The 20908-nt window shown below is 39.1% G+C and overlaps 1 protein-coding gene across 6 annotated transcripts in view; it reads left to right on the forward strand.

Annotated features, from left to right (window-relative positions):
• The window catches only part of GPM6B (glycoprotein M6B), a 128585-nt gene that overhangs the window by 78235 nt on the left and 29442 nt on the right, over positions 1 to 20908 (forward strand). For 3 of the 6 annotated variants that reach the window (XM_088481155.1, XM_088481154.1, XM_088481156.1), the window contains exon 2: positions 5808 to 5921. The exons of the other annotated variants lie outside the window; for them this stretch is intronic. In XM_088481155.1, coding sequence (XP_088337281.1) covers positions 5808 to 5921 — 114 coding nt within the window. The remainder of the gene's footprint in view (positions 1 to 5807; positions 5922 to 20908) is intronic. 6 annotated transcript variants of the gene reach the window in all.

Consider the following 20908-nt stretch of genomic DNA (forward strand, 5'->3'; position numbering starts at 1 on the left):
TTTCATGCCATCACACCCCTCCATATGCACCTTATATGCAGTCAGGCCCTCAAAATTGCTTTTAGAATTTAAATATGCCCATCAGGATCCCCCCCATACGCAAACACTTACTTCGCTTTGTTATAGTGCCTATGCAGAGTAATGGAACTGTGGCACAGCAAACTTTCTTAAGAACACTCCCTACTGACTTTGACTGCGACCTCCCTGTACTGTGCAGGGGTGGTGGTTACATCCACAGCACAGGTCCTCCCCCAAGCTGTCAGTGCACAATCCTGTTTCTTCAGCTCCCATATCCCAGCTGATAGGTGTTGCTGACCTGTCCAAGACCCTAACATGTGAGTTGCACTGTTCATTCTGTGGACAAGGGAAGGAGCTGGCCAAATTAAACTGCCAGCTGTGAACTTTATTTTATGCACCCCTACTTTAAGGCATAATTAAACCATTTTATATCCTGTGTGTTACTGTATTGGTAATAATTGAGAGATAAAACGCATAACATTCCATATCAAATTATTTCTCCCTATAAAAATCTACAATGGAAAATGACCAAAATTTCCATGGGGTTTAATGGTAATTTGGAAATTACCATGGTACTTTTTCGTAAGGGTGTAGTTGTCAAGTTATCTGGAGTGCCTTTGTTTCATAACATCCTCTTTCTCCCCCCCCCCCCCCCCTCCCCCCTCCACAAATGCTTTTCTTTGAATTTTGTTCAAAATAATTTCCTTATCTAGGAAGCATGGCCTAGCAGCACAGGGGATAACCTTGTGCTGACTGACCTCTAACTATTGGGAACCTCATCTGATCTGTTGAGGTTATGCCAACAGGTATGAAAGATGCAGCCTCTTAGGCATGTCCATGTTTAGAGACATTACCTGAAATGCTATGTCTACCATGTGTGCTCAACCCCTTCTAGAGATCAGTATTTATACATTTTGAGTATTTTTGTATTTAAGTTGTAGTGTTTCCCCTGAAGAGCATAATAATTGAATTTATAAATTGCAATGTTTTGACCCTTACATTTGATATGTTTGTAAAATATGGTATTCAGCTTCTCGGTGGAGATCTTGGGAGAGTATGTCCCCTCCGACCCCAATTTTGGCTCTTTCATCTGCTAGAATACACATCTGTTGTTGTTAAAAGTAACTTCTAAAGCATTTGAACAATGCCGCCAAGATGATTGTATTGGGCACCCCTCTCCAATTGTATTGCTTCCCCCAAATTTTTTTATTTATATTTTTTTTTATGAAAAAGGATGATACACAGAACTAATTTCTTTCTATCTCTGGCCACTATTTTTCCTAAATGTATATTTAGCCATTTATTATTATTATTCACTATATAATAATATAGCACGTATATATTGCATGCTGTAATGTTTTCAGCTACAAATTCATTAACTACCTGTGTTTAGTTCTACTCTGTGCTATTGCATCTTTTATGCCGCAGACATTAGCGGGTGTCCATGTAGTTTTAGCCTGACATCAATGGGCAATGATCATGAGTAGCACATTAAATTACCATTTATTGAAGAGAAATTGAGTAACTGGTTTTTCCACTTTTTCATTGGTAAATGGCTGTAAATACAATGTATGTAGGGAACACTATTTCCAGCTGTGGAGTTATAGCCATAGGTGGCAAGATAACAAATCTCACATACTCACTCACCTAATGATTTTCAGGACACCACTCATTTGATGAATGTTGTATTGTGTCACTTGATTTAAGATGATACAGGAGTTCAACATTAAAGGTAACCTTGTGTTCCCATGTGAGCTCAACATAGATGGTATTATGTTTATTATTATGAACACTTGTTAACCTGGTTTTTTTTTTTTGGGGGGGGGGGGAGGAGGGTTGTAATATCAAGCAAAAACTCTAGCCACTGACTTCTCTATACAAATGCTGTGATTATACCGGTTTGTTTTGTATACTATGTAATCTAGTATATTTACCACGTTTTCATGTTGTCATTGTAGAAATGTAATGTATTTTTAGGAGGTTCTTTTTCCACGTTGTTTTTGTCATTTACCATAATTTTTTGGCAAAAGATTAATAGTTTTTAACATGTTATGGTGGGATGTACAAACACTAAAATGAGGTCAAAACTCAGAAAACTGCTGTTTTGTGAGGTTTGACGACGTTTCCCACATTTACAAAGCTATAGGTGGCGTTGCAAAGTATTTCCCGAGATGGATCAAATAGAATCCCCCGCGGCTCACTCATGCGCTGACCAACAGCCACGCGTTCGTAGAAAGACTAGTGTGTCATAAACCCAGAAGTGTTCTATCGCAAATTACAACTGTTTTCGGAAGACCTGTTCTTTGTGATTTTAATTGCAATTGTACATGCATAATGACGTTATTAACGCCAATATGCATGCTGTAAATGGCGGGATGTATCGCATCCAAAATGTGTTGCTTGATACAATACCACTCCTATATCATTTAAAATATATGTTTGAAAAGTGTCCATTATATTTATTCGCCAAAGGTGATTTAAAGACCTTGGCCCTCATTCAGAGCCGGACGCTCTGAGCAGAGCGCTCGCTCTGAATGAGGGCCGTCCTCCATAAAAATGGAGCGTCCTCCTGGACGCTCGTATAGCTGTGGGTCACCACCCACAGCCTATACGAGCGTGCAGGTTGATGGTCGCGATGGTCTTGACCATCGCAACCATCGCCACTGCGAGCCGGAGCCTGCGGTTGAGTTTTTCAACCGCAAGGCCCGGAGTGATTTTGGCTCTATCAGAGCCAAAATCACTCCCACTGACATCACTAGTGATGACGGTAGGCGTTCCCTTTGGAACGCCCCGTCTGGGAGGTACGCCCCCGGCACGCCCACCAAAGGGGGCGTGCTGTCAATCAACATCGACAGCACGCCCCCTTTGATCAGACACAACGAGCGAAAGAAAGTCCTTCGCTCGTCGCGTCTCGCGCATGCGCACGACGGAGCTCCCTCCGTCGTGCGCATGCGCAGTGCACACCATCGACCCACTTGCGAGCGGACAGCCGCTCGCGAGTGGGTCTGAATCAGGCCCCTTATCTCTCTGGATTGGTGACAATTAAATCTCTTACCAATCTGTTGGAGCCCCAATCATTTTACAGAATATTTTTATCTTTAATTAATTGGTTCTAGAAAAGAGAACTTTCTATCCGATTTTTACCACAAAAACTAACCTCCTTACATAAACATGGCTTTTTATCTATTTACATCTCTCTCCAAACTGGAGCAAGATTTACTAAATAATTTGCTTCTGCAAGCCACCAATTATCAGTGGGTTTAACCCCCGAAATAAAACTGACAATAATATTAAATTCAAAACCAGACCTGTTTTGCAGTTAATATTATTGCCATTTTGAAACTTGGGATTAAATTCAGCAGCTTGCAAAAACCGCTGCTTAAAAATTCTAGTCCAAGGTTTGGAGAGAGGTTTTCTATTCACTATTAAAATATAGCCATGAGTAGGTCAAATCTGCTGATGAAATCACTACTCTAATGTGTTTTGAAAGATTTTGGTGCATTATATTTGTGACAATAAAAAACATCTTGCTCCCAAAAATTGAAATAAGTCTCCCATTGAGTTGTCTAGGGATTTAACTGCTTAATGCAAACCATCTATATTGTATTAAATGTATAAGTGGTGTTTCCTGAGGACCAGTGAGCATCAAAGGTAATTGCCAAAAATAACAAGAATCTCTCTTTATATCCCAATATTCCAGCATGATTGTTTGATCTGCATTTAACTTTCGTCTGGCTTTACCATCCAAAAAAAGCATCAAAGCATTGATGCTGTCCAGGCCTTTATCAGGGCATTGGCAAAAGGGGTTCTTTTTCTCATGGAGCCATTTCCATGAATGATATCTGTGTGTAAGACTGTGAGGCTTTTTTTTCTTTGATGCACTACTGACAGTACAAAACTTTTCAATAAAAGGCTTGAGTCCAACACTTCAAAAGAAATCATTACACTGCCCATGGGTTAGATGTCTTTGGTAAAGTAATTTAAATTTGCAGTTGTAGAAATTAAGATCCCATAACAACATAGAATACATTATATACTAAGAATTGAGCTGAATATTCTGTTCATATGGCGGCAGCATGAGAAATTATTAGATGCATGTGTTAACTTTAAAGGCAAAAATAAGATCTAAACATGTTTGTTTTTTTGTTTTTGTTTTTTTGTGATGTTGAAAGTCCTTATTTTTGACATTACAAGTAAAGTATACGAAACATGATAAAATCATGATTTCAAGGGCTTAAGTGCCAAAACTAATTAATGCATCTTTTTTTTTTTCCCAAAGGATTTTAACAAACAGTTGACCTGGAATCACAGAAAATGGGGAAGTAAGGCAGGCACACTGTCAGCAATAACCCGGCTTATTTCATGTGAATGTACAGCAACCTGGGATATTTCTCAGTGTGAAAGGGCTCAGTTGAAATAATCAAAGTCGAGCAGCTCGGCATTCCAACCTGGGTAACGAGCAGGATCGAAAACACTGTTTCAACCCAAATCATGGTGCCGTGTGAATGGGTAAACCGTGCCGATGTGACCCGGGTCCCGTTGGAGATGATCTCCTCTCCAAGTGCTGACTAAGCACGTGATGGCGGGGATGTCATTGACCCACAATAAGCCGGGTCGAGTCGCCAATCTGAAAGGGGCCTCAATCGGGTCCCACCTGGGATGGACCCGTGTACAAAATGCGAAAGGGGTATTGAGTTGTACCAAGCAGTTGCAAATGAATAGATCATGCTAATAAGTTTTGTAGTTTGGAACTGTATGTTGTAAAATGTTTTTTTTTTATTTAATTTTTGCAAATTCGTTTTGTGAGCATAAGAAGAAAAAACAATAGGTGGCATGGTTACCCATAATACTCTATTGTTGCTATTACATTGTATAAGGCTTTGGGATCTTTTTCACTGAAAATTACGCTGCTTTTACTACAACTATGTAAGATGTGAAGCTCTAGAAGAGTATTTGACTAGGCATTCTTATTTTATTGGTTCAAAGCGATTTTTATCTAAAGCTCATTCTCATCTAGTCATATGTTCTCCATTAATGGTTTTCTTATCAATGTGTCTGAAAGGAACTTCAATATGCGGCTTTTTAATTCACTTTATGGGGCTTCTTGTGCATCCTGTTGCGCAAGTTATTGTTCTAAATAACACTACTACTGTCAGTTGGGAAAATCCGTGAATCGGGCGTTTTGTTACCATACAGACTTAAAAAATATATATATATAGCAATTCTCCAAATATGCAGCTGAAATTAGAATGTTTTCTTGTATTGCTATAATGACCCACAATTACTAACCCATTCCTAAATACGTCCCATCTACATGAGGGAAGATAGTCAATTCCAGCAGTTTTTGTGGAAAGCAGCAAAAACGAGTTAAAGTTTGAAAAGCCCAGCTTAGTACATTCACCCCTCAGTATTTAACTGCCAGCAAATACTGCCACCGTTTCTAAGATATAAATGGACCTACACATCAGTTTATAAATATGCCATATATATTCTGTAGCCAATATTACTGCAATCATTGCAAAGCCGCTTATTTGTTTGTTTGCTTTTTTTGTCATGTCATCTATTTTTTCTTCGTGAATGAGTTTCTGTTATCACGTTTTTAGTCATTTTCTCTAACTAGCTACTGTACAGCAGTCTCTTATTCTGTACCTGTCTTACACTTAGCAATAGAAATGTAGATATAAATGGCTAACCAGCATTAAATGGCTTTACTAAAACAAATGAAATGTGGATTTGACTTCAAATCAAATGCAGGAGAACACTGACGTTTTATCACCTAAAATTGGCAGTGAACAGCAGCAGACCAGAAATGGAAATTGGCAGGTACCACTGGATGTGCGGGAGTTCAAGGCCACAGCAAGTGCCAGCAATGAGCGACAGTATGGGTCCCTTGGGGACTGGAGGTAAATAAATGGATGAGATAGTATCAGAGTTCACATGCAGTACAGTAAGCAAATAGCTGTTGCTTTTCACTATTGATTGTCTAGCCCTCAACCTGAATGTGTGCCGTGCAGACAGCTACTTGTGCATACATCCAGTGATGATGATGTGTGATAAAGACATATAGTGAAGATAGTTGAGACTCTGCTGACACTGACTAAGTACAAATATTAAAATAAAATGGAAGATTAACACCTGCAGGGTACAATGACAAATGTATGCACACATTAGTGCAACATTACTTCTTCATTTCTGAAGTTACTATATTGAATAAAATGAAATTGCAAATGTGTCAGACGTTTGGGACTCTGGGCCTGATTCAGACCGTTCGCTATATGCGTGCGCTCGCAAGCGGCCCGATGTTCTGCGTATGCGCACGCTTCGTTCTGCGCGTGCGCAAGCTACTCACTGCGATCGCATACCGCTCGCTCGCCCTGCAAAGACAGCCCAGTGTAATAAGTGACAGGAGAGGCCGTTTATGGGTGGTAACAGGGGCAGGACACTAATAACGGGGGGATGGAGATGTGAACCCAGGCGTGCCAGAGTGTTTCAACGCCGTTTTAGAGGCGTGCATAATTAACAGGCAGCGTCATAGTACATGTCACTTGCCTTTTTTTTTACACTGATTTCCTCACAATGCTTGTGGTAGGGTGAAGCTCCCGCAAGCACTGCGTTCACATCCGATGGTGCTCGATGTACCAATGTTTTAATACACTTCCTGGAGATGACGTGGTGCTGGTGGGCGGCTCTGCCTGTGCGATTTGGCATTCGCATACACAAAGTGGCCGCTCGCTAAGACATGGTGGGCGTGCTTATGCCTTGGCGAGCGATTGCTTCCCGTGGCGTCACTTTGACAAATTTGCATATGCATCCAGCGAGCGTACGCAGATAGCGAACGGGTCTGAATCAGGCCCTCTGTCAGTCAGTTCTTTGTAACATCTCCATTGGCATGAATCGTAGTGTAGTTCCAAATGTTTAATGTAGCTGGCTAAGGGACAGTTTCAATTAAGTGTGAGGTCCCGTAGGAGCCTCTCGCATTTTGCTGGAACATCATTATTTTTGCTATACAAGAACTAACCTCGTTTTCTGTACCGTAATATTCAGAAGTGTGCACAGCAGCACATTGCACAAGGCTACTCTAGGGCATCGTGCCTAACTAAATATTCTCTTAAGGGGGGCAATTCAATTCAACATGATGGACGCTATGTGCCATACCAGAATGGCACATCACACCCGCCTGCATCATAAGTTTTCTTCTCACCCCATAGAGGTGCAAGGGAAAACTTGCGATGTCGGCACAACCATATATGGCCAATAAGTGTACAGTCTGGTAGTGCAGCGATACCCAGCGGCACATCGAGCTAAATTTAAAGTGTCTTTCCATTCCTGCCTAAGAAATTTTGTCCCAAACTTCTTTAAAGAACTTTTGTAGCTCAGAAATATCACTTCAGAGTTTCATTAATATGTCTGGGGACTGTGAGGGCTATTCCAAAACTTTCTTACATTTTTGTGTTTCATGGTTCAGTTTGAGAAATGTTTTATTTCATTGTCTTGCAGAAATACCAAATTCTAAACTCACTCTGGGACTGTAGCTCTTAGCATATGTTAATATTTAGGGGATTCCATGCTTCCTAACAACTAGCTAGTGTGAACTGGGACTGCCACACAAGCCCAAAGTATAATACACCCATCCCGTACTTAATGGCTGGCAAATAATGCTTTTCTACAAATGTTCCACCTGTTTTTCTCTAAACTGATGTCCAATTTGTTCTTATTTCCAGTAGGCCAAAGCACTTTGTTCTAAAACATTTCTGTATTGTAGGTAAGCATCAACACTGTGTTGTACACCCATACTCCATTGTCCGCTAACCCATCCTATAGGTCTTTTCCAGTGTTTGCATATCTGACCAGAATCCGTTCTTTCAGAGATTTTTCTGGGTTTTGCCTTGATTCAACAGATTTTCCTGCTTCCATTTCTTAATGATGTATTGGAAAGTGGAAATTCCAAGCTGAAATCATTTAGCTATAATTTTATAGACAGGCCCTGCTCTATTGCTGTAGATCAGTTATTTACCCTCACTTTCAAGTCATGTGTCAGCTGCTTAGAGGATCCCGTGGCTGTTGAGTAGACTCAACATCCTGGGAGGTTGGAAGAGGCCGTTTATCATTCAACTCTGGAATGGTCCTCCCCAGGCTTAATATAAAGCTTAATGAGTCAGTTAAGTTTTGGTTCCTGTTAATTAACCAACTGGAAGTGTAACCAAACTTTTACATGACGCATTTAGTTTTTTTTGCATCATGTCTACATCTGTTTTTCTAGCATCAAGCTTTTGTATGATGTAAAAGACAGGTAGCGCTTGTTTTACAAGCTTATTAAATGTGTCTATAATGAATAAACACATATTTGTATGTATCAACAAAAATCAAAAGAGTACATATGTATATACACCCAAGGGAGCGCTGAATTAATTGATAATAAATTTAATACATATATAACATTGCATATGAATACATCAATAAAATTGAGTTAAAAGATACAAAATAACCACTAATGACTGGCAAATATTAGTCGCTTGAAAAAGGTCATTCAAAGGATCCTGTGGAAATCCACTAGTGGTATAGAAACTTGATTAGCAGAGCCAGTGTGTTTATATTGATGCAAATCATACTGTCTCACCACTCTTGGGGAAATCCTGAGCAAAGGCAAAGTCCCCAGATAGTACAAGTGGTAGGGCAATCTTCTGTGAATCACGTTCCCCGTCTGATAATCAGAATTGCCGCTTGCCAATGTGATGACGTCAGCAGCAGTGGGAGCAACACATCAGTGCCCAGATATGAGAAGATCCACTTGTCAGGCAGCCAGTATTAAGTCCACAAACTACAAGTTTGTGGACTTAATACTGGCTGCTTGACAAGTGGATCTGTCTGAACATTGTGGTGTTGCATAAAAAACTGAGGTTTTGCATCCGTAAGAGCTGTGACTTCTTCTCATATCTGGGCACTGATGTGTTGCTCCCACTGCTGCTGACGTCATCACATTGGCAAGCGGCAATTCTGATTATCAGACGGGGAACGTGATTCACAGAAGATTGCCCTACCACTTGTACTATCTGGGGACTTTGCCTTTGCTCAGGATTTCCCTAAGAGTGGTGATACTATATGGATGCAAATCATACTACACACTGGATCTGGCAAATATTAGTCGCTTGAAAAAGGTCATTCAAAGGATCCTGTGGAAATCCACTAGTGTTATAGAAACTAGTTTAGCAGTCATCAGTGGTTATATTGTATCTTTTAACTCAATTTTATTGATGTATTCATATGCAATGTTATGTATGTATTAAATTTATTATCAATTAATTCAGTGCTCCCTTGGGTGTATATACATACATGTACTCATTTGGTTTTTGTTGATCTTAATTGAGTAGTGTCTCCAGCACTACTATTGGGAGCTGCTATATAGCTAACAATTGGTTATTGTATATTATTGGTTCCGCCTAATTTTATACATATATTTTTTATTTGTATCTATACCTATTGCTATTAAATGTTATATATACATATTTTTTTTTTTTTGTCATCTTTACGGATGACATTTGGAAGTGGTTCAAGGTAATCCCAAAAGCATTCCTATTACAGAACAGTTTTCATATTGACCATATTCCCTGTTGGTCCAAGCCAAATTTGGGACACTTTTAATATTAAAACTAAACCCAGCCTGTTGATGAAGGGGGCAATTTAAAGGAAAAGTTTTTAGAGGAATCATTGCTGGCAGGTGTTTATTATAAAATAGGGTCTGTGTATAATAACTGGAGTTTTATATCCAGAGTTTCTTCTAATGGTCCTACTGCAATATGTAATTGCATCTGTAGAGCTGCCTTCCCACTCATATGTTACATTTTAATAACCCGCTCTCTGAGCAGGAGCTACAATTAGTGGATAGAGGAGGCTGGTAATGTAACGGGTTGGTGAAAGTGCAGCTGTGAGAGAGGCAGCAAGTTTATCTGGAGGGGACAGCGCCAGGTCTTAGAGGTATGTCCCTGGTAATGTTTCTGTTTCCAGCACAGCCTTTCATATGTGACTATTGCTATCATTTTCTGGTCTATAGAAGTTAATGCTTATTGAAGATGAGTAATTAAAACAAAAGTAGGTTTTAATAACAAAAAAAGAAAGATAAGGATACTCTGAGATCTTAAAAAGTGGGAGGCACATATAGAAACCGTTGTAATTCCTACATCGGTCACCTGATTTGGATGTAATTACCCTCAAATTAAATCTGAAAGTCTGCAGTTAAAGCACATCTTGTTTGTTTCATTTCAAAGCCATTGTGGTGGTGAATAGAGGCCAAAATATGAAAATTCTGTCAATGTCCCAATATTTATGCACCTGACTGTATGTGCTGTTTACATTTGTAACTTAGACCTGTTTTATTTAGTGTTACTGGTATAGCTTCATACTCCTTTCCTATTAACTTGGAACAGGATTTGATATAAACTTTATGCAATATTAAATATATGCTTATATCGCAATGAAATACATCGGGAATAAAAGTATTAAATAGCAAATATCAGATGTCTAGCAATGTTCATTTTGAATATAAATATTCTAGAGAATTTTGACAGTAGAGACTTATATAGTTCAATAGATTTTTATTATCTGATCTAGGTTTGTAAGTTTTTGTCGTGAAAAAGTATTTGTTTATACTGTAGTCTATAAAGCAGATTCAGGATAACCATATTCTGTAAACACTGTTGTCTGTCACAATTTCACATATTAGGGACAAAGCACTACAATACTATGCTGTCCCTGTCTAGGAGTGCACTGGTTTCCCAGATTTTCCTAAGAAAAGTCCAGTCTTCTCTTAAGGCCCCCATACATCAGCAATTGATTGCAGCAATTGTGCAATTTGGAATCGATTTGTTTATAAAAATCGTTCCCTTTTTCAATCGATTGCAAATTGCACGATTGCTGCAATCAATTGCTGATGTATGGGGGCCTTTACTTCATGAGGGGTGTGACATGTATTACCGCCGGCGCTTCAAATCCCGACAGCGGCTGCCCGACAAAGGAGGAAATCCCGGTCGTCCTAAAGGTAAGTATAAACTAATCTAATTCTACCCCCTAACCCTAACTCTCCTTTAGGATGCCTAACCCTAACCTTCCTCCCCCCCTGTGCCTAAACCTAACCCTAAACCCCCCCCCCCCAGCCTAACCCTAACCTCCTGGGGGGTGCCTAACCCTGTCCCTCCCCCAAACGCTTCCCCCGCGGCTGTCCGTTGCGGCACTCGGCATCCGCTCGATCGGGATGCCGGTCTCCCGACGTCGGTCAAATGACAGGCGTCTAGATTTAGATGCCTGTCATTCGTCCCTAGTCGGGATTACAGTGTCTGGAAGCCGGCGCTCGGCATTTAGACCGTCTGCTTCCGGACTACATCCCTTCCTGAGAGCCTCAAGATACAATGCTGCCTCAATATGTTCACAACTGGGGAAGGATAGGGGGCTTTTTTACACCCATTTTCTTTTAAGAAAATGTCTAAGTGTGTGTGCCTCTGTCTCCAGTGAATCTGCATTTTGCAGAAAGCACAAAAGTCTGAATAAAAATATAAATTACTGCTGTTCACTCATACACACAAAGCTGATAACAGGCTTCCTGGTGTGGCCACTGTAATGAGCACTGCTAAACAGTTGAATTAGTAGGGAAATGCAGGGCTGGTGTGGAGAAAGAACAGTCATTTTTAAATCTAAGTTAGTATGTTGAAAACATGGTGCTTCAAATTATTTAAAACTTATTTGGAAATAAGCGGCATGCAATCCAGATTCTATAGTGTGTACAGTATATTGTGTATAATTTCAAACTGGCTACAATAAATATATACGTAGATATGTATTGGAGAGAGAGGCAGATTGTCGCATGTTGCTAGCATAATGTACCTATGTAGTCCTATTAGCCCGTGCAAATTTTAGTCTATATAATAATATTAAAATAGTATTTTTTTCATTGCATGTGTCATTTCAGTGCCTGAATAAGCTCATTGCTTGTAACTTCAGGCTTACAAGACTTTAATGTTCTTACCATTTCTCCCTTATATCTGATTTTTTTTTTCTGTTCGTTGATACATGTCTATAAATGTTTCGTAACTGCAGTGTCGCTTACTTGTCACGCCCCAGGGCAATATTTACATATCTCTGTTTTTCTCTCATTAGAACGAATTCTAAAACTTGAAATGAAAGAAAATAGATTGTAGATGATCCAATCTCTGACCACTGACACAATGTGGTCAGACTTGGCCAAGTGCCTTAGTGAAGCAATTAAACCCTACACCTCTGCCAGAACTTGGGGGATGTTCTCAGGAAACAGGATTACACGCAGTGACCATGATATGCTTCCTAAGCAGTCTGGTATTGAGAAAATACATGTGCCCAGCTCTGTGACAAATGCCTCCTTCTTTTTCTTAAATGAGGTCACTTGACAAGCAGGTCCTTTTTGCATGCTGTCCTTAGCTTTTATCTTTGTCTTTCATAGGAGAGAGCAATTCGTCTTTCCTCACATGTATTTTTAGTTTTACAAGGAAGTTCTAAATTTGCCCCATAACTGAAATATCGCCTACAATTAGAGTATTAAATTGCATTGCTTCCCTTAATAATCCCACTCCTTGTTTTAGCTGGCTCTCCTGTGAGGGTTAGGTTTGCAGCCAGGATCACAGACAGCACTGAGCAAGTCGCTGGACTGTTATTAACTTGTTTCTATGACGACCGCTGCTCACAAGCCTGAGGACAAAAATGTTTTTATTCTGCTATGTTGAACAAAAGGGTTCTGGTGATGCTTTGGACAAAACGGTCTTTGAAAACAAGAGACATTGATGTGTTTGTACTATGTAGTTTATATTCAGTGTTATATTTAACCTCTTACTCCACAAAGTAAAACGGGTAAAAAAAAAATTTAAATAAATAAATAAAAAGTTGTTTTGTTTTTAATTATTTAGTTCAAATTATACTAGCCTACTTCCTTTTTTTTTTTCTATGTTACTTTAATTATTGGCTAATACAATGCACATTTGTTAAGGGAAGCCAGAAAAGGCAATTTATGACTAGAAATTCAATGTAGTGTGTATAATTGCGAATCCTATTCCCTCACCTTACAAACTTGAATGGGATTTGCCTATTTTGCTAAGGCAGTGGCCTTGAAGTGAACTCACAGTCCATGATGTAAGTGTATGGTCTGTTATTTACTGTGCTAATGTCTTATGCTAATTATACTACATTCAGAAAGGCAAAACCCCAGCAAATGTTGTACATTTGTTAGACCCATGGAATTTATGGCCGGTGTTTCAGAACCGTGGTCATTATGGATATTAGTTAACATGGAATTACATTAATTTTATTCTGAAATCCTGTAATAGGGTTCTCCTAAAAATAGGGACATGTTTAATAATAATTGTTTGACTTGAATAATATAGTAGAGCAGGAAATTAGGTTTTTCACATTCCATGGTTCAGTATAGAGAGCTTTGTCAGATGAATGAGGTTACCTTAATACTGGTTTGTCCTCCATACTGTAAATATAACACATTTTATCATGTGCACTTCAATGTTTAATGCTGCATAATAGGTTTTTGCTTTCTTTATAAAGGATGGTTTTATTGCTGACAAATCGATTTCACCTGCTCAATCTGCTCTAGAACAGAAAGACACCTAGCTAATGACATAAATAATATAATTTTTAATGCTTTGTTGCTGAGTTTTGATTCAAATTTTTCTGTTATTTACCCTTTAAACATTTACTATAATGTATATAGAGAATACATATATTATACATGTGAAGTTTTTTTCAGGATACAAATGAACATTTGTAATATCTCTTCATGTATGTGTTTGTTATAAATCACTGGTTAGTGCACACTATCGGCACTTGTCATGCTGATGGATTTGGGCATTGGTCTTCCCCGGACACCTTTCTGCAGTTAATTTTATAGTACAGCAGTTTCTAGAGCACTTCCATAAAGGTGTACAATGATGGTGTATAAGATGAGCATTGTCATTGTCTTCATTTTTAGGGAGTGTCTGGGTGGGACATAGATGTATTGAGAACAGTGCTGTCAAACCACTACACATGAGAGGAGTGGGTGCACTTAGGAGGGGCTGGTAAGGGGTTACCAGATGGTGCTGGTCACCAGGGACAGCTGTTGTATCCTGGCTTTTATTATTTCATCCTGTCACACCAGCTCTATTTAGCAAGGAAATGCAAAATGACATATCCCAAAGGGAGGCTTTGTCCTTTTGATTTGGTGCTATTTTGCTCCGAAATACATTTAGCGTATTTACCCATGTGTATAAATTCAGTACATTAAATTATGTTTTGCTGACAAGAGACCTAGCGTAATAGGTTTTGTGGGTGTTTTTGACCATTTATACAGTTACGTGTGATTAAAGTTAATGTTCTGTATCTGACACTATTCTGCCTTAGAGTTCAAATCTCATGCATTCCAGACAATCCAACTATACTTCTAAAGTCTGATATGGATAAACACCTGGTTTTGGTTCAGTACTGTTCATTATTGCTGTTCTCACAGTTTTCTTGTACAGAGTGAATTAAATTTTGTTTTCTGTTGCACCTTAAAGAAATGTTGAGTGTATTTATTCTTTACTCAGCAGGCTATGTTTCAGTGGACCATGCAATGTTTACTAACATATTTATTTATTAACATTGCTTTAAGGTTTAGTGCATGATGGCATATTTTGTTCTATTAGAGGAAAAGGACTTTGAATTATAAGACCTTAGAATTGAAACTTCTCTCAGCATTGCAGAGAAATATATTATTCCTTTAAAACCATTGCTGCTCTGTATAACCTAATAAGCCATTGGAAACTTAATCTTACTATAGAGATGTGCTAATGAATTGTTCAATTACCTTGTTTTGAGTTGGTCAACTTAAACTTAACTGTCCCCTAATTGTGAGCGTTGTATTGTAACCAAGAGTATGACCGTAGTAGAGAATATTTAGTGGGCAATCATATCTGTGGCCAGTTGACTTACAATAAGGTTCTGTTAAGTAAAAGCTAAAAGAAATCTAGGGAATCAAACCAAAGTCACCATTAAGTGAGAATTTGAAAGTTCCAGATCATGAAATGAAACCATTAAGCCGCGTATCCACTTGCCGATTAAACTGAGCGATTGAACGATTACGACATCGCTCAATCGCTCATTAATCTGGCATAAATCGGGCATCTTAATTTCGGAAATGACCAGCGCTGCTGCTGGTCGTATCCGACATCAATCATCGCCTGAACATGCCAGTCAACCTGCCGATAACGACATATTGGGCATGTTCGGGGATGAGGGAGGATGCCTGCACTGAACAACATATCGTTCAGTATTGGCACCTACAGGATGAGGAACGACTGAACAATTACGATGTCGGAATCATTCAAATGTTCCTCAGCCAGCAAGTGGATACGCACCTTACATTTGTAATTAAGAACATTTTTACACAATTATAAAGTGTGACTTTAAAAGCTTATTTAGAGTAAAACTAAACAGGTTGCTAACACTACATTGTCCAAATTGAAAGAAATACTGTCTGTCTGTTGCTGGCAATAAATAGTCATATTGGTACACTATGTGTATAGGGCAATGTTAAACAATTAGACCTAAGGTTATTGTTTTTAATTGTATGTGGTTTCTGACTGCATTTTTTAGCATAAAAAAAATATCCTGGCGGCGAAGTACTAGTAGTGTGTGTGTATGTATATGTATATATATATATATATATATATATATATATATATATATATATATATATACACACACACACACACAATGCAAACACAAAATAATCTCTAATGTACTTGTTCTGCAAGGACTGACTGGGGCTGTTGAGCAGCCCTGGCAGTCTCCACGCCTGTAAAAGGGGCGTGGCCTCACCTCAGAAGGGGCATGGCCTATCCTCACGGGGGTGTGCCTCGAGGCCAGGCCTCGTGATTCGCGGCACGCCCCCGTCTTTCTGTATCCTGGTCGAGCAGAGAGGCGGATCTGCTCGGCCAGGGTTTTGACACCAGACCGCCCATCTGGCCATTGGTTCTTCTGGCATTTGCCAGATGACCAGTCCGGCCCTGCTGTTGTCTGTGGGTACACTGCATAATTTCGAGTGGTAATTAGTGGAACAGTAACCCACTTTCAATATGTGAAGTATAACGGAGTTGCAGTTTGTCAAATTAATAAAAATATCTCTAATAATCCTACAAGGTCGGTAGGTATCCTCTCCAACTATGGGCAACAGAGTGAAGGGGTGAGATGTGGTGAGGATGTAGCCAGCTTAAAAAAAATGTTGCGGCTATTTAATAAGTAAATAGGTGCTCTAGTTTCATCCCATACTATGCAAACATAAGGCTACTGTAGGTTAATTGGATTCTTGAAAAATTAACCCTAGTGTGTATGTGTATGCACTTGTAGATTAGGGAATATAGGGACCCATTTAATAACGAGTGATATGCTTGTTATCAATTGTTACTAATCTTAAATGGTGCTCCAACCAATCAGCTCCTAACTGTCATTTTACAGGCTATGTTTGAAAAATGTCAGGAGCTGATCGGTTGGAGCACCATTTAAGATTAGTAGTGAGTGATAACAAGCATATCGCACATTATTAAGTGGGTCCTTTAGAATGTAAGCTCCAGAGGGGCAGAGACTGATCTAAATGACAAATATTCTTTATACAGCGCTGTATAAATTGGTAATGCTATCTAAATGATAGTATATTGTAGCTTGTACATAGGGCAGTATAGGTTATGCAGGCATTGTATGAAGACTGTAACTTAAACAACCATTTAAGTTGTACAATAACTTGTTAACAATGTTATATGATGTGTACAGTCATTTAGACAGACTCAGGGTCGTAGCTAGGGTAGTGCGGCCCATGCCATCGCACAGGGCACCACAGGTCATGGGGCGCTGTTTGGGCCTGTCAAATTTATGTTTATTATCATTCTTGCTTGTAGCTTCCTTTATTTCATTCCCAGCATCTCCTGGCCTCCCCTATCTATTCCCTGGCCCTTCCCCATTAAGCCATGGCCTTTTTTTGGGTGCATTATGTCCCTTTGAAAAATGAGGGGGGCACCAATGCTTTTTCTGGCACAGGGCACCAAAAAGTCTAGTTACGGCTTTGGACAGACTTGTGTATTTTTTTTTTTTCTTTTGTTGTGACAGGGCAAATGATGTTCACTGCAGGCACCAAGCTTCAGGGGATGACACCTAGACAATAATGTTTCTTAGTTTATTTTCACGTTGTCCTAACTATTTAATTATTGGACTGTTTTTCGATTTTTTTTTTTACTTGTTGGTCTATTGAAGAGCGACCAGAGTCCAATTTAAATATGTAATTTTGTCAAATAAACTTTATTGGAGTATTATACATACATTAAGAAGTAAAAATGGAGCCAATGGTTACAAACAAATTGTTGGGGCAGTACATTACAGTAAGCAAGGATGAGGCGTGAGGAGACCAGAAACATGTGGTACAAAAGCATGCGCTATATGAAGGTCTCGTGAGTAGACTCGAGTTTCATACCAGAGTGTTGAATGGAGGCAACACCATAGACTTTCCTTCATAGAGGCAGACTGTATGTCAATAAAACTTTCCCAAATGTCAAAGAATTTTGTATTATTTTTTTTTTTGGAGAGAGGCCTCCAACCAGTCCCTTCTCATGAGAAATGATCCAAGTTTAACACTTTATTTAAATGATTGGGGGTGCTCAAGTTCCTCAAAGCCCCCCCAATCCCCCATACGACAGAAAAATGCCATGCATAGATCCTACAGAGCTGACGTCTATGGTGGGAAATGTACATGTGAGGTGCCATGATACATAGTGAAACTTATTGTCTTATTCTAGTACCAGTGTTTAGGTTTATTATATTAACTTAGCTCCAAATTTGCTTTGTATGCCAGATCATACATAATTGGTAGTGAGCAGTATGTAAGCATGCATGATGGATTATGACCAATAGGCATGGTAAGATTGTAAAATATTCTCTCTTGTTCTGACATGTTCTTTATTCCATGAAATATCTAATGGCATGATCTTTAGATATCAATAATAAGATACATCAAAGCTAGCCTCCCTATATCCTCCTTCAGCCCTTCATATTCATATTCATGAAATGTTAACTGCAGTATAGGTCATATATTTAATTCAGCTTACAGTGAGAGATAGATGTCTACAGAAGGCCATTCATTTCCCATTCATACAGCAGACGTTAAGAAATATATTTAATAAAAAAAAAAAAAATCACTACAAAATTGTGAAACTCAACATGTGTTTTTATGTGACACTGAGCTTAGGATCTTAGGGAACGAACTGGCTTGATGGTTCATGGTTCTATAGTCCTAGGGACCGGTTATCCCTCTGCATTTCCATATGTTGTCCAATTGGTGAATGGGACATTTCAGTTCCAAGTGTGTGTACAAATCCTGGGATACAATGATTCAGGAGTCATTAAAAAATAAAATATATGAAGGAAGGATACGTGCAAATGTATTGCTGAATGTTCATTTTATGTCTTCAAAATTATTGTTGTAGTAATTGAAAAGGAACCATATTTGTGCGATTGAGGCTAGACAAGTGAGCCTAAACTAGAAGCAAGAGAAGTGCACCCAATAAAAGCTGTAGAAATAAATCCCCAAAAGGTTAGTTGGCAAAGTATATTTAGAGGTCAAAGCTGCTCATTGTTTGCGCACATTTGCTATCTGAAATACTCTTTTTCTGTGTGGGACATCTTAATTTTGTTTCCTGTGTTTTGAGTCTGAGGGGGCGATTCAATTGTTGTTTTGGGCGTGATAATTAATGAGCGCCCAGTTTGCTATTCAATTGTTCTGGGCGCTCATTAATTATCGCCCTCTTCGCTGCCTAAAAGACGAGGTTTACCCGTCTAAGACTGCTAAACTCGTCTTAATTCCTGGTTAGGGCGCGCTATCTGCAGTCAGGGCGCCCAAACCAGGGTGTTTTAGACACATTTCTGCTCGCGCACTCCTGAGTGCGTGCAGAGATGACAGCGCCGGTGACTATTGCGCCCTAACAGAGCAATAATTGAATTGCTCTGTCGGGCGTCTAAAAAAAAAAAAAAAAGCCGCCGGCTAAACATTTGAATTCCCCCCTGAGAGTCCCAATTACATTGAGTATGACGTGGTTGCTCTTATATAGGAGTCTTAAGTTATTCATTATTGTTATACACTTGAAATCATGCCATGAGACATTGCGTGTATTAACTATGCATGACGTGTGTTTCTGTGTAAGACAGAATATAATTAGTCATGTGAAAATGTACACATTGTGTTTTTGCACAACAGGACATAACTGACCTAGTCCTCACAATCTTATCTGAGAAAAACCCATAACATAAGCCAACATGTAAAAGCCATGTGGGAAGAAACATAACCTCCCCACTCCCCGTGAAACCGGGAACTATATAACACTCCATTCACATGATCAGTCACTGTGCCGATTATGAGCATTCTGTTTGTCAGTGCACGCAGATTGCTTCCATATTATGGTTTCTATGGGAGCCTAATGATATTACAGTGATGACATAGGGACTTCCTGTGTTAGGTTAGGGGCAGGATTGGAAATCGAATGATGTTTAATGGATGGTTACCCAACAATAGTGATGTTCTACTGTATCCTCATCATTGATAGTTTTGTTCTGATATTGGCTTGCTGATTGGCACCCATGACTGACCTTTCCCCGCCCACTGAGAATATTTATCCGGGCATTGCATTGCAGCAGTGCCACCAAGAGAAATATCTAGCCCAAGTACTTAAAGGGGTGGGGCTGGGAAGTGTGGGGCCTAACTACACCCCTCTGTGCATATGTAGAACCTGAGCAACATCCCCAACAACTTAGGGGCGTGGCTGCACCTCCCTGAATAGACCCCACCAGGATACTTTGTAGTTGCCTTTGCTTCTCTGCAGTGTTATGCAGTTCCCAAATGCTGTAAATAGCATTATTAGCAGGTCAGCATCCTGTGTTCAACCTAACAGTGGCTACATGATCAGTGTCAAATTTTTAACTGTCTAACTCGCATACCAGCCATCATGTTCCTTTTGAGCCCCTCTGCCCCAGTGGAAAAAAATAGTACAGTAAGATTTATAGAAAAAATAAATCCAATTATAATTTAAAACCTCCTGCATGACATGTGTTTTGTATGAGTTTCTTGCATGTGTACATTCTGCATAACATGAATTCCTGCTTTTTACCCTATTCCCCAAATTGTGTTTATTCATCCTGCAGATATGACATACCATTTGCATTTTTCCATTATGGCTGTTTTCTCGAAGTAAAGCTTAGAAAATAATGAACATTATTATTAACATTTACTTTTATAGCTTCAGCATACTGTATTCAGTTGCACTTTTATGTTGCCTAAAAAGTAAAGCACTATCTAACCTTAAAATCCAAGTAAAAAAAAAAAAAAGTATGAGTCAATTGGGAAGGCTAAAAAATTAATAAACAAATATTACCATTAACTTTTTTACCCGTTAACGTCTTTGGGAAGCTGTAACTGATGCAATATTTGTTTAAGCCACTGGATGTTTGAAATACAGTGCATCCGGAAAGTTTTCACAGCGCTTCACCTTTTTCCACTTTTTGTTATGTTACAGCCTTATTCTAAAATGGAATAAATTCATTTTTGTCCTCAAAATTCTACACACAATACCCCATAATGACGACGTATAAAAAGTTTTTTTTTAGATATTTGCAAATTTAAATAAAAAAACAACAACTAAGAAATCACATGTACACAAGTATTCACAGCCTTTGTCATGAAGCTCATAATTGAGCTCAGGTGCATCCTGTTTCTACTGGTCATCCTTGAGATGTTCCTTACAGCTTAATTTACCTGTGGTAAATTCAGTTGTTTGGACATGATTTTGAATGGCATACATCTGTCTATATAAGG

Source organism: Taudactylus pleione, unplaced genomic scaffold (assembly GCF_031769625.1).
Source record: "Taudactylus pleione unplaced genomic scaffold, aTauple2 ptg000265l, whole genome shotgun sequence".
Classification (NCBI taxonomy): Eukaryota; Metazoa; Chordata; class Amphibia; order Anura; family Myobatrachidae; genus Taudactylus; species Taudactylus pleione.